A 12,792-nucleotide genomic window follows, 5' to 3' on the forward strand; every position below is an offset into this window, starting at 1 on the left:
CATACTTTATCAGATAGACTGCTACGGGTACTCACTCCACTTGCAGCATTCACTCAAGAGGTCGAGGGGAGGGTCGGCGTTTTACGGCGATATGATCCAGGCACCATCCTGGATGGATTCTCGAGTGCATGTTGTTTTTTCTGTTTTTAACCCCCCCTAGCAACCTCCATCTCGCGTCTTCTCATTTCATCATCATTCCATCCTCCAAGATCATCATAAATCTACCAATCATTGTTGTAATCTCCACTTGCTGATCATCTCAAGCGGCATCCCCACTTCCACAACCCTAGACATCCCCAAACAGGTTAGAAACTGTAACAAAAGAATCAGATGCAGCAGCAGCAGCAATAATCCGGAACGATTGACCCATCGATTAACCGATCATTCTCTGAACGGTTCTTCCTCTGAGACACAATGTCATCATCAGGTCCATCCACCACAAACCCATCGGCCAAACCTGGTCCAGGTCAAGGCAGACCCCGTAAAGCATCAACTGCAGCCTCACATCCACCTTCGACCGCAGACAGTCAGCCTCATGCTCAAGGTCAAACACCCACACCGTCCGTCTCAGCTGCAGGTGGAGGTATGAGCATGCCACCACCTAGTTTCAGCAGTAATGGACCGTTGACTGTATCAGACTGTGAATTTATGGCTTCACAGCTGCTAGAACCAGGAGTCGGTGAGTCCATCTCCTTCTTGAAAGTCGCAATGGCAGGTTGCTGACACAATAATCGTTCGTAGCGATACGGAAGAAGCTTGAGATAGCTTTCGAATTAAGAGATTCAGCGGAGAGTACAAGAGATTTTGGTTTTTATGAGAAATATCTGGCAATCTTCATTCCCGCTCTGATAACGATCTTAGGGGAGGAGAAGTCAATCGTGTTCATGAAGGATAATATAGAACAGGTGAGTTAATTCTCATAGCCGGCTTTCTCATTGACTCATCCTCGTCTTTGTTATCAGCGATATCGTCATACACTTCTCGCTTTTCTCCAACGACTCCCTCACCATGAACCAATCCGGCATCATATTAGCTCGATAATGGATCTGTGTATCAAATTGTTGAAGTTGGAGAACGAGGAGAACGCTCTGCTGTGTATCAAGATAATGATCGATGGATTGAGGAGCAACAAAGAACAGATGGAACCGTATATTGAACCATTCCTGGATTTGGTGAAGCAGATGTATGCGAACACCAAAGCGGTGGTGGAAAAGGAGTTTGGACCTAGCTCTTCTACTGTTCCTACATCTAAACCACCAGTGTCCGCTGGTACCAATCCGGCTGCACCTTCCCCCGCCCCAGCAACTCCTGCAAGCGATACTTCTGCCCCTGCTCAGCCTCCCCATCCACCTCAGCCATCAACATCTCAGCATCCAATGCTCCCTCACGCACTTCATTCACCCAAAGTGCTCACTGAGTGTCCCATCGCCGTCGTCCTTATTTTTCAGACGTACAAGCAGATCATGCAAACTGCCATGCTCGACTTCTACCCTTTGGTCATAGATAGTATCAAGATACAACCTGAACCACAGCGACTGGCTCACTTGGAAGCGAAAGAAAAAGGAGAAATATTTGTGGGCATAGCAAGTGGGATAGGAAACAGAGAGATGTATGCAGAGTTGATCAAAGCTCAAGTAAAGGTAAGCTGGTGGATTCGCTTCTGCGACCATGCTGTCCAGCTAACGTGCCGCAGACCATGGCTTTCCTCGCCTATGTGTTAAGGGGAAATCAAGGGAACAATAAGGAATATGTGGATGTGTTTCCAGAAGCTTGTTTGAGGTTATTGAGAGATTGCCCACCGGAAGACGTTGGGACGAGAAAAGTGAGTTTCATCTAAGATCCCTTGACATCTACCGATGTACTGATGCCCTATCAGGAACTCCTCGTCGCCACTCGACATATCCTCACCGTCGAGTCAAGAGCCTGCTTCATCCCGTACATCGATGTCCTCCTCGAAGAGCGGGTCTTAGTTGGTACTGGAGTATCAAGTCGGGAATTACTCAGACCTTTAGCTTATTCTGTCGTTGCCGATCTGATACACCACGTCCGAAATGACCTTCCTCTATCACAACTCACCCAAGTCGTCTATGTCTTCTCTTGCAATCTTAACGATTCAACTTTCAACAGTTCCATCCAGACCATGTGCGCTAAACTGCTCAACACGATCATCGACTCTATACATAGCAAAGCAGACAGCCAGGAATTCGCCAGAATAATCAAAGGAATATTCTTCACCTTTTTGGAGAAGCTCACAGCAATGTCAGAAGCGCATGATAGATTGAAGGCGATCGGTCTGAGGGATAAAGGCAAGGGCAAAGCCAAAGAAGAGACGGACGGAGATGTCAGCATGGAAGATTCGGCTAAGGAAGCTGCTGAGGATAAGATACAGAATGGATGGCGAGAAATCGAACAGGCGATGCCGGTACACTCGGTGGCTTATGCTAACGAATCGTTGGAATCATTCTGCCGAGGTGAGTTATGTTTTACTAAGAGATCTTTCGGCGTACAGCTAACCTGCGATAACAGAATCTCGCTATTTGTTCAAGACACTGCTCCATACATTCCGAACTCTCCTCACGTACACGCGTCAAGGAGATAACCCAGCACCCCAACCCGACGGGGAACTTCTTAGCAAGTTTTTCGAGCATAGTTTGAAATGCTTAGCAATATTCGATTTCATGGGCAGAGACCCTCGCGAACCTAAAGAAGCGTTAGAGCTGCACTCACAGATCCTCCTCCTGTTTGAACCTCACGTATTCGCCGAGGTTTGGACGAGTCATATGGCCTTCTTCACTGAATTGGCTGTAACGAATGCGCAAGTGTTCCCCATCCTGCAAATGCTCATTACACACGAAAGCGTATCCCATCAATTAGTAGCGATTCTCCTCAAACACCTGATGAAGAATTTGGGAGAATTAGGTACGATGGACAAACCCCAAGCGATTCTTACGCTCAAGATGTTCAAGATTTCTTTCCTTGCTATCAACACTTACATCGCCAATAACGAAGTCGTTCTGGTACCCCACTTGCAGAAGCTTATAATGAGTTCTTTCGAACACGCAGCCAAATCTGAAGATCCGGCCATCTACTACCAGATCCTCAGAGCGTTATTTAGATCCATCGGAGGAGGCAGATTTGAAGCTCTTTATAAAGAGGTATTGCCAATTTTGCAAGAAATGCTAGACAATCTAGCATACCTCCTTCAACATGCTGCCGATGATAGTCAACGTGATCTATTCGTGGAACTCACCCTTACAGTCCCTGTCCGATTGACGAATCTTCTCCCGCATCTCAGCTATCTGATGAAACCGCTTGTCCACGCGTTAGGAGCTGGTCCTGATCTTGTCAGTCAAGGTTTGCGGACTTTAGAATTGTGTATCGATAACCTCACCGCGGAGTTCCTCGATCCTACCATGGGACCAGTCTTACGAAGTCTCATGGCTGCTCTTCACAAGCTTCTCAAACCCATACCTTCAAATAGAAATCACGCCAATGCTGCTTTGAAGATCTTGGGCAAACTCGGTGGGAGGAACAGAAGATTCCAAGAGGTTGATACAGTGCTGGAGTATAATCTTTTCACCGATCGATTAAATTCACCTATCACATTTGACGGCTCAAGACATCAACTTCAGCTTGCTCCGTTGGTCTCGACAGCTAGTACGGTGCTTGCGGACGAAGGTCAGATTCTACGTGAAGATGCTTTACAGGTATTGATGTATTCGGCTTTGACCATATTCCAGGAGGTAAGTTGGGTCCTGAGGATCACCTGGACTTTGCTAATAATCCGATCTATAGAACGCCCCTAGTCCCGAAGGCAATGATACTTTCCAGCGAGTAATGACTGGTCTGTTCATTGCCTGCGGTCAGCCGAAGATAGGCGAGAAAGCTCTTGAGTTCGTACGAAATCTCTGTCGACGAGCATTCGCTCTTGAGCTCGGACGAACGGAGACTCCTGATCCTAACGCTAAACCGTTCCCCGATAACTCTCGCAAACGATTCTTACCTTTGACGAATGCTTTATCAGATTGTTTTGTCGCTACTTTGCATGATTCGAAGCCCGTCGAGCGACCTGGCTTGAGTGATCTGCTAGCAACGATCGTCACCGACTTCAAGGAACTCGCTTTTAGTCCAATTTTCGCTGGAAAGGTCGACGGTTCTCGATCCTTCGAACGTATGGTTGCGTTCTTTGCTCACCGATTGGTCAGCTTGTGTCACGAAGAAGATTGGTCCAAGAAGATGGCTGGTGTCACCGCTATGTCCGCCTTTGTCCACAAGATCGATCTCAGCAGGAAGATGATCATAGACTTTGAATTGGATTTCGTCAGGGCTCTCTTGTTCTGCCTCCGAGATGCTCCCAAAGATACACCCGGAACTTCCGAGGAAGTTATTGATCTTATCAAGCATCTCCTCAAGACTTGCCAATCGCAGGAAGATGGCAAACCTCGCTTGTCTCGCCTCACCGAAGCCCTCGTCGCGGAGCTCAACAGTCAAAATGCCTTATCCCGTCGAGCCTCTCAAGAATGTTTAGAAACTCTTGCTGAAGTCACCTCTCAATCAGTCTCAGATCTCGTCATGGGCATTGCGAAAGCCAAACTGCTCAACACTGAACATGGTCCGATCTATTCGAAACCGCTTCGAGCTCTGCCATTTGCAATGCAAATTGCAAACATCAATGCCGTTACCTACCTCATGGACCTCAGACCGTCGGTTCCCGATACTGGAGAGGAGTTCATCAGACTCCTACATGAGACGTTAGCGTTAGCCGATGTAGATGACGCCAATTTGATCAGCAAGCCGGCTACTCATAAACAGGAGAACTGGCTCAAGAATCTTAGAATTTCGTGTTTGAAATTGCTCAGATCCGCTATGTCCGCTCCCGACTTCCTGCTTAAACCCAATTTGGCCCAGCTCCGATCTCGGTAAGCATTATGATTCTGTGTCAGCGGTGACCGATTGCTAATTGTACTTTTAGTATCATACAAGTCTACTTCAAACACGTCTATTCGACTAATCCTGAAATTGTCGATGTGGCCCACGATGGTCTACGAGAGGTCCTTCACCAACAGAACAAACTTCCCAAAGATGTGTTACAACAAGGTCTTCGACCCATTCTGGTCAACCTTGCCGACGCTAAGCGATTAAGCGTTTCTGGTCTTGATGGATTAGCGCGTTTCCTAGAGCTTCTTACCAATTACTTCAAGGTTGAGATTGGTATCAAGCTGTTAGATCACTTCAAGACTCTTGGTGAACAGCAAATGCTCATGAAAGCTGCGTTTTCGCCGCTCGACGATAACCCAGACATCTCTCGAATGTCCCGATTAGTCAATATCTTCCGTCTGTTACCAGCCAACGCTATCCAATACCTTAATGACCTCGTTGCAAACGTCGTGGAAGTTGAATCTGCCCTTCACCAGTCCGAACCTGGTCCGTTCACCGAGAATCTTGGTAAATACCTGAATAGGTATTATCAAAACGGTGCTCAAAACCTCTTGGACAACATCCAAAATCCCAGGTACATCTGGACCTACCGAAATATCATCGCCTTGGGATGCGCGCCAAAGTTGGTCGAAGAGCTGGCTAGCAAAGGCGAAGCTTTATGCAAGTTGTGCTTCAGCGACGCTGAAAACATCGAAATGGTATTACCCGGACTCCATCTGATACGGGAGCTGTCTCGGGTATCGGTGAATTGGGTATTAGATGGTGAACCCGCCCTAGAACCCTTGGTCAATGTCTGGAGAATGATTGTATCGAAATCTAGAGATCTCAAGTCCGACATGACTAGTTATCACTATCAACAGATGCCGTCGTTACTTCTCGAGATGTTCATGACCAGTCTCAAACATCAGCGACATGTCCCACTGCTCTTCCACGTCATAGAAGCTTACGAAGTTCGAGCTTCTTTCGAAAGATCCCACGTCTCTTTCTTCCTTTACCAACAGGTTGCTCTCCAAGATTCTCTGGAATACCGACAAGAGGTCATCGAATACTTCTTCGGGCTATACGAGGAAGATGAAGTATCGTGGGCATTCAAGACCAACGCCCTTCGAGTGATCATCAACCCAACCTTGCGCGTACACTTCTCTCAACCGGATGCGGATCAATCTATTATCTCACCTCAACTCATTCAGAAAATTGTCAATCTCATGTGGAGACCTCTTGCTGCTAGTGTGGCTGCCAAACAACGAGAAGACACCCACCTTATCGAGGTATTCGCTCTAACCACCTTACTCGTGCAACATTGTAGTGCTAAAGTCAACGAAGCTAGGAAAGAGATCTTCAAGCTCGCTTGGATGGGTATTAACCTTCTTGAGCCTACCGTCAAACTCATGGCGTACGTCTTGGCAGCTAGATTCATGGTTACATACGAGACTCCAGTCAAATTTGTTCGACTCACTTGGACAGGTGTTTTACGATTGAAAGAAACCGATAATCGAACTTTGTACAGGCAAGCTATCGATACGCTTGCGTCGTCATTGACTGTTCGAGATCCGCCTCCTGCGAGCGGTACACCAGAATGGGCCAAATTACTTCGGACTGTACTCATTGAAGAAGGTCACGCTACGAACCAATTAGTAACGGTTTGTGAATTGCTCGTCAACCACCCTGACCTATTCTACGATTATCGAGAGCTCTATGTTCCACATGTCGCCAACTCTCTCTCAAAACTCGCTTTCGTTCAGGCTGCTACTCCAGAGAATAAGAAATTGACAGTTGACATCGTCGAATTGATATTCAATTGGGAGAGAAAACGAATGGCAGCTAGAGATGCGGAAGCTATGGAGATTGACGAAGGACCCAAAAGATCAAGTGATCATCTGACTGAGGCTTCTCCAGTGAAAAGACAAAGAGTCGATAGAGCCGGTACAGCCGTTTCTGGAAGTAGTGGGGGAGGATGGGCGGCCCCTGGACAAGTCAGAGAGTTGATGACTGCTCATCTGCTTAGATTGGTCTCGACTTCCACCGAGTCTGTCACCAGGAATGGTCTGACCAGAAGAGCTTTAGATCTGTTCAAGGAGATCCTTGGTCCGAAAGGTCTGCCTAATGTGCATGTCAAACTTGGATTCTTCCAAAGAACTATGACGCAGGTAGGTCTGCCAGTGATCGATTGAATCTTCGAAGCCATGCTGATGATCCGTGTTATATAGGATATTAATGACAACACCCGTACAGGTATTGCCAACTCTACCGAGGTTATCGCGGCTGCTGCTGCCGTACGAGATTCTCATTGGGTCAAAGCGAACCTAGGACTCTTATCCAAATTGTTAGAAAAAGTCTGGACATCTGATGAGACTGAACTGCACGAAGTCGTTGCGAAGCTTACTGAAGATCTTTTCGCTGAGATGCCTGCGGACGAGAATGCCGAGTCAGACCCCGAACCGAAAGCTTTGTTCAACTTCGTCCAAAACGCCGTCAACGATGGTCTCACTGCAAGCTTAAGATCAAGCTCGAACCTTCCCGGCACATTGTTCATCCTACGATCGTGGCTCAAGACTCACCCCAAGGTGCTTCAGTCCGAGATTATCAGCTCAGCTCTGCTCAAAGTGCTTGGTAATCTCGTCAAAGTCCACACTGCTAGTTCGGTCCCTCCCGTTCAAGGCAATGACCCCGATCCAACGGCCAAGCTTATCATCTCCGTTCTTGATATAGTCAGAGATCGAGTTGGTGATCTTCGAGAACAACGAAAACATCTTTACAGTATCATCACTACTCTGGTCGAGCGATCTTCCAGTCCAGTGTTATGCCGATATGTCCTGCAACTCATCAGACACTGGGTCATCGAAGATAGTGAAGGTGCCGCGCATGGTAAAGAGAAAGCTGGTATACTGTTGCGAATGCCAGTCTTTGAACAAAGGGATGATGATCTCTTCCAAGAATACTTGGATGTTGTTTACGAGATTTACGAGGACGATAAGCTCCGAGGCACGGATATCACCCATCGGCTCGAACCCGCTTTCTTGCTTGGTACCAAATCCAAGAACGCCATCCAACGAGCCAAATTCCTAGATAAACTCGAACAGAGCTTACCTAGATCTCTTGATGGTCGACTGCAATACCTCTATTCTCTACAGAACTGGGACACCCTTGCCGACTGCTATTGGGTTCCTCAGATCCTCAGCCAGATCCTTGGTATAGTCTCACATGATGAGACTCTCGTGAGACGACCTTCCACAACTCCGCTGGAATCGGATCCTATCATTGATACGGCGCGTCGGGCAACGGTCGGTGATATCATCTTGCCTGCCAGGAACCTGATTCACGTGGATAATGAACTTGCCAACCGACTCTGGATCGAGGTATTCCCAATGTGCTGGTCATCGCTTACTCGTGCTCAGCAGACGGCTTTCACACCGTATATCGTCAAGCTTCTGTCTAAGGAGTATCTGCGCAAACAAGTGGAAATGAAACCCAACGTGGTACAAACATTCCTGGACGGAATACTCGCTTGTAGACCTCCCATCACCCTCCCACCTCTTTTGGTCAAATATCTTGCTAAGACGTACAACGCTTGGTATGTTGGCTTCGAAATCCTTACGAAACTCATCGATGTCTACCGACCGGACGACGGCTTGCGAGAGAGTTGCGCCAGTGCTCTGAGTGAACTCTACGCCGAGCTTTGCGAAGAAGATATGTTTTACGGTCTCGCAAGAAGTCGATGTGTCTTCCCTGAAACCACTGCTGCTCTTACATATGAGCAGAATGGTCTTTGGCCCAAAGCGATCGAATTGTATGAACAAGCTCAGATCAAAGCTCGAAACAACCTTTTACCCTTCACCGAAGAGGAATACTGTTTCTGGGAAGATCACTGGATCTTATCTGCTCAAAAACTTCAGAATTGGGAGAATCTGACGGAATTGGCTAGAATAGATCAAGATGCTGATCTGCTGTTAGAATGCGCTTGGAGGCTATCCGACTGGAGCTCACCCGATCGAGATATGATTGATCAGAACATCGCTCGTATCTCCGATACCCCTACACCTCGTCGAAAGACTTTCGAAGCGTTTGTCGCTCTTCTCCGATCTCACCTTGCACGAGAACCACCAAACGAGTTCTTCCGAGTTCTTGACGAAGCGCAACAAGTCACTCTTCGAAAATGGGTTAGCTTGCCTACGAACATCACCAACGCCCATCTACCGCTACTTCAGATGTTCCAACAATGTGTCGAACTTACCGAAGCCGCCCAGGTATTCGATAGTCTCCAGATGACCAATCAGCAGAATCTCGAGATGAGATGTAATAGTGATCTGAAGACTATCTTTACCACCTGGCGAGACCGACTGCCCAACTTCTGGGACGATATTAGCGTATGGAGTGATCTTCTCGCTTGGCGTCAACATGTCTTCCAAGCTGTTACTCGTGTTTATCACCCGCTTATTCCTCAAGGAGATACCGCTACCTACGGATATAGAGGGTTCCACGAGACTGCCTGGATGATTAATCGATTTGGTGAAGTCGCTAGAAGACATGGTTTACTCGATGTCTGCAGCGTATCCCTCAACAAGATATATATGTTACCCAATATCGAAATATCCGAAGCTTTCTTGAAACTGCGAGAACAAGCTTTATGCTTCTTCCAGAAACCAGATAAATTCAATGATGGTTTGGAAAACATCAGTACGACCAACTTGATGTACTTTGCTCCACCTCAAAAAGCTGAATTCCTCACTCTCAAGGGAATGTTCATCTCCCGATTGGGTCAGAACGAGGAGGCGAATGCGGAATTCGCTCATGCTATCCAAATGGATATGAATTTGCCTAAAGCATGGGCTGAGTGGGGTAGGTTCAACGACAAGCTATACAGGGATAGACCAGAGACCGTACCTGGACCACCACCTGAGCCTGAGCCTGGAAAACCAAAGATGACAGATGAACAATGGCAAGAACAGTATGCCCACGATCGAGCGATCCTAGCTTCCAGTGCGGTATCATGTTACCTCCAAGCTGCGGGACTATACAACAATCATAAATCTCGTGGACTCCTCTTACGCGTGCTGTGGTTACTCGGTTTAGACGATAGTAGGAATACGATCTCGAAAGCCTTTGAGAATTATAAAGGGGATTTGGTCATTTGGTATTGGATCACTCTGATCCCTCAGTTACTCATGTCGCTCTCGCACAGAGAAGCGAAACAAGCTAGATTATTGTTATTGCGTATCGCTAAGCAGTTCCCTCAAGTGAGTCGGCCGTGCGGCGTCAAAAAACCATCAGCTGATCCTTTCTGCCACACCCTGTAGGCCCTATTCTTCCACCTACGTGTATCTCGAGAGGACTTTGTCGGTATCAAGAAACAACAAATGCAATCGCGGGCTGCTGCTCAGCGACGAGCTGACGCGCAAGCTAAAGCCGCTGCCGCAAATGCTGCTGCTGCGGCAGAAATTTCAGGTGAAGCGAAACCAACTGAAGAGAAGAAGGAAGGAGTCAAAGCGGAACAGAATGGGGATACTGCCGCTACTGCTGCTGCACCTGCCGCCAACGGTGAAGAACAAACTCAAGGTCAAGATCAGCAGTCCAATGGCGCTTCTAACGGTACTATGGCTCCTCCTACCCAAGTTGCTCCACCACCTCGTCAACCTTGGGATCATGTCGATGAAATAATGAATATGCTCAAGACTGCTTTCCCTTTGTTGGCTCTGACGATGGAAAAGATGGTAGATCAGATTTCGCTACGCGCCAAACCCAACTCGGACGAAGATATCTATCGATTCTTCTCTGCTCTCTTGGCCGATGCTATGCAACAATGGGGCGGAAGGAATGGGTTGCCCAACGATGAAGGGGAATTGAGTGCTCAGACAAAAGATAACTTGTCTAAATTCGCTATTAACCTGAATGGAGAGTTGAAGGTGAGTAAGATCCGCCCAAAATATAGAGTGGTATTAGATTGACGATTCTGTACGTTTCCTCTTCTCAGGCTATGATCGAGAAAGACTTTATGAAGGATATGCCGAAATTACGAGAATACATCAAACGACTTCAGAGATGGCGAGATTACTATGAGAAGAGTCTCGACGCCAGACCGAAAGTGCAACCTCTTGATCAAGGCGGTTGTAACCTGACAGAATTCCATCATACCAAATTCGACGATGTTGAGATCCCTGGTCAATATGTTCATGTGAGTCGAGATCAATACGCTTGGCTGATATCAATCAGAGAGCTAATCTGTGACTATTCTAGCATGTCGATCAAGGAGAAGAGTTCATCAAGATCGCTCGATTCGCTCCAAAGGCTGAATTAGGTCGAGGGCATGGACACTGCTTCCGAAGGATCATCATGATCGGCAACAACGGTTCTTCCTATGCCTTCCAAGTGCAAATGCCTGCTGCACGACATTGTCGACGAGAAGAGCGTCTCACGCAGTTATTCCGAATCATGAACAGGTAAGTTAGCATTCTTTGCTGGTTGAAATTATGAGCTGAATGTCCCCATAGCGTGTTGAAGAAGAGGAAAGAATCACGTCGAAGGAACCTTCAATTCCATCTTCCGGCGGCTATTCCACTTGCACCTCAGCTTCGACTCGTTCAAGCCGATTCTTCCTATGTCAGCTTGCAAGACATCTTCGAAGAGCACACGGTATCGAAAGGCATGTCGAGGGAAGATACTGCTCTGGCGTACTTCGACAGAATCAAACAGCTTCATGATCCCGCCGTCCCGCGGAATGATCCCAGGTTCTTCCAGCTTAAAGCGGAAGTCATGGAAGAAGTCCAAACCAAGATGGTACCAGAGGATATCATGACTAAGGTGAGTCGTCTGCTAAATTCTGTTCAGGTCGAAGCTGATCGTTGGAAAAATATAGTACATGATCCGAACGATGGATACTCCTGAATCTCTGTGGCTTATGAGAAAACAATTCGCTTTACAAACTGCTACTACGATGTTCCTCACATACGTATGTTGCTTGAGTAATCGAACTCCATCAAGATTCTATATCAGCCGAAAGACTGGCTTGATGTATATGACTGAGATTTTGCCTGGTACGTGTTATAGTTGAGCCAAGTGCTATACCATGCTAATTCACAATCTCGTTGATTCAGCTTTTGCTCCTGGTCAACCTCTCATTGCATCCCAAGAACAAGTACCATTCCGACTCACACCTAACATGCAAAACTTCATTACTCGAGTCGGAATAGAAGGTGTCGTCACTGCTGCTTGTACAGCCATAGCAAGGTGTTTAACTCAGCCGGAATTCGATCTATCTGGCACCTTATGCTTATTCGTTCGAGATGAGGTCAGTCATGGCCACCTTCATACATCATACGGCAGTTCGGTAGCTGACTGACAATCTTTGTTATAGCTGCTTATTTGGCATAACACCTATATGAAGGATTCAAGACAAGATAGTCCTCTTATAAATCACGTTTACAGGAATGTGGATAACTTCATCAGACGAGCAGGTACAATGGGCTATATTGGTGATAACAAAGATAAAGTGAGTCTTGGTTCTATGGTTGAACAAGGTATTCGAGCTGATCTCTCGTTCAGACACCCAATGCTTCGCCCGCTGTGCACGCCATTGTGACTCTCATATCACAAGCTACGGCGCCGTTGAACTTGGCTCAAATGAGCGAAACTTATATGGCTTGGTTCTAGTTCTTCAGCTTCCTTCTTTCACTCAACTACAGGTCGTCTTTCTCTACAATACACTACTTCATGTTTTCTCTCCTGTTGTACAATTAGTTTGAGAGTCAATAAAATGAACATGATATGTATATGCATTGTGAATGACTATGTTACAAAGATTGTATCTAGAAAGCCTCTATAACATGAAACATCAGACATTACGATCCCAAGTTGTCATTA

General features: G+C 46.8%; 1 protein-coding gene across 1 annotated transcript; it reads left to right on the forward strand.

The window, feature by feature from the left end:
- Nucleotides 1-414: 414 nt before the first annotated feature.
- Nucleotides 415-12,582, forward strand: I203_100591 (uncharacterized protein; the record flags this gene model as incomplete). The annotated part of the gene is made up of 18 exons (XM_019150417.1): nt 415-679; nt 742-905; nt 963-1,640; nt 1,694-1,822; nt 1,877-2,471; nt 2,527-3,743; nt 3,796-4,919; nt 4,973-7,085; nt 7,146-9,815; nt 9,885-10,172; nt 10,233-10,838; nt 10,907-11,107; nt 11,170-11,372; nt 11,424-11,733; nt 11,789-11,966; nt 12,027-12,220; nt 12,287-12,421; nt 12,475-12,582. The coding sequence occupies 18 exons, from the start codon at nt 415-417 to the stop codon at nt 12,580-12,582; spliced, it is 11,178 nt and encodes a 3,725-aa protein (XP_019000383.1).
- Between the last annotated feature and the right edge of the window lie 210 nt (nt 12,583-12,792).

This window comes from Kwoniella mangroviensis, assembly GCF_000507465.2.
Source record: "Kwoniella mangroviensis CBS 8507 chromosome 1 map unlocalized Ctg01, whole genome shotgun sequence".
NCBI classification, from domain to species: Eukaryota; Fungi; Basidiomycota; class Tremellomycetes; order Tremellales; family Cryptococcaceae; genus Kwoniella; species Kwoniella mangrovensis.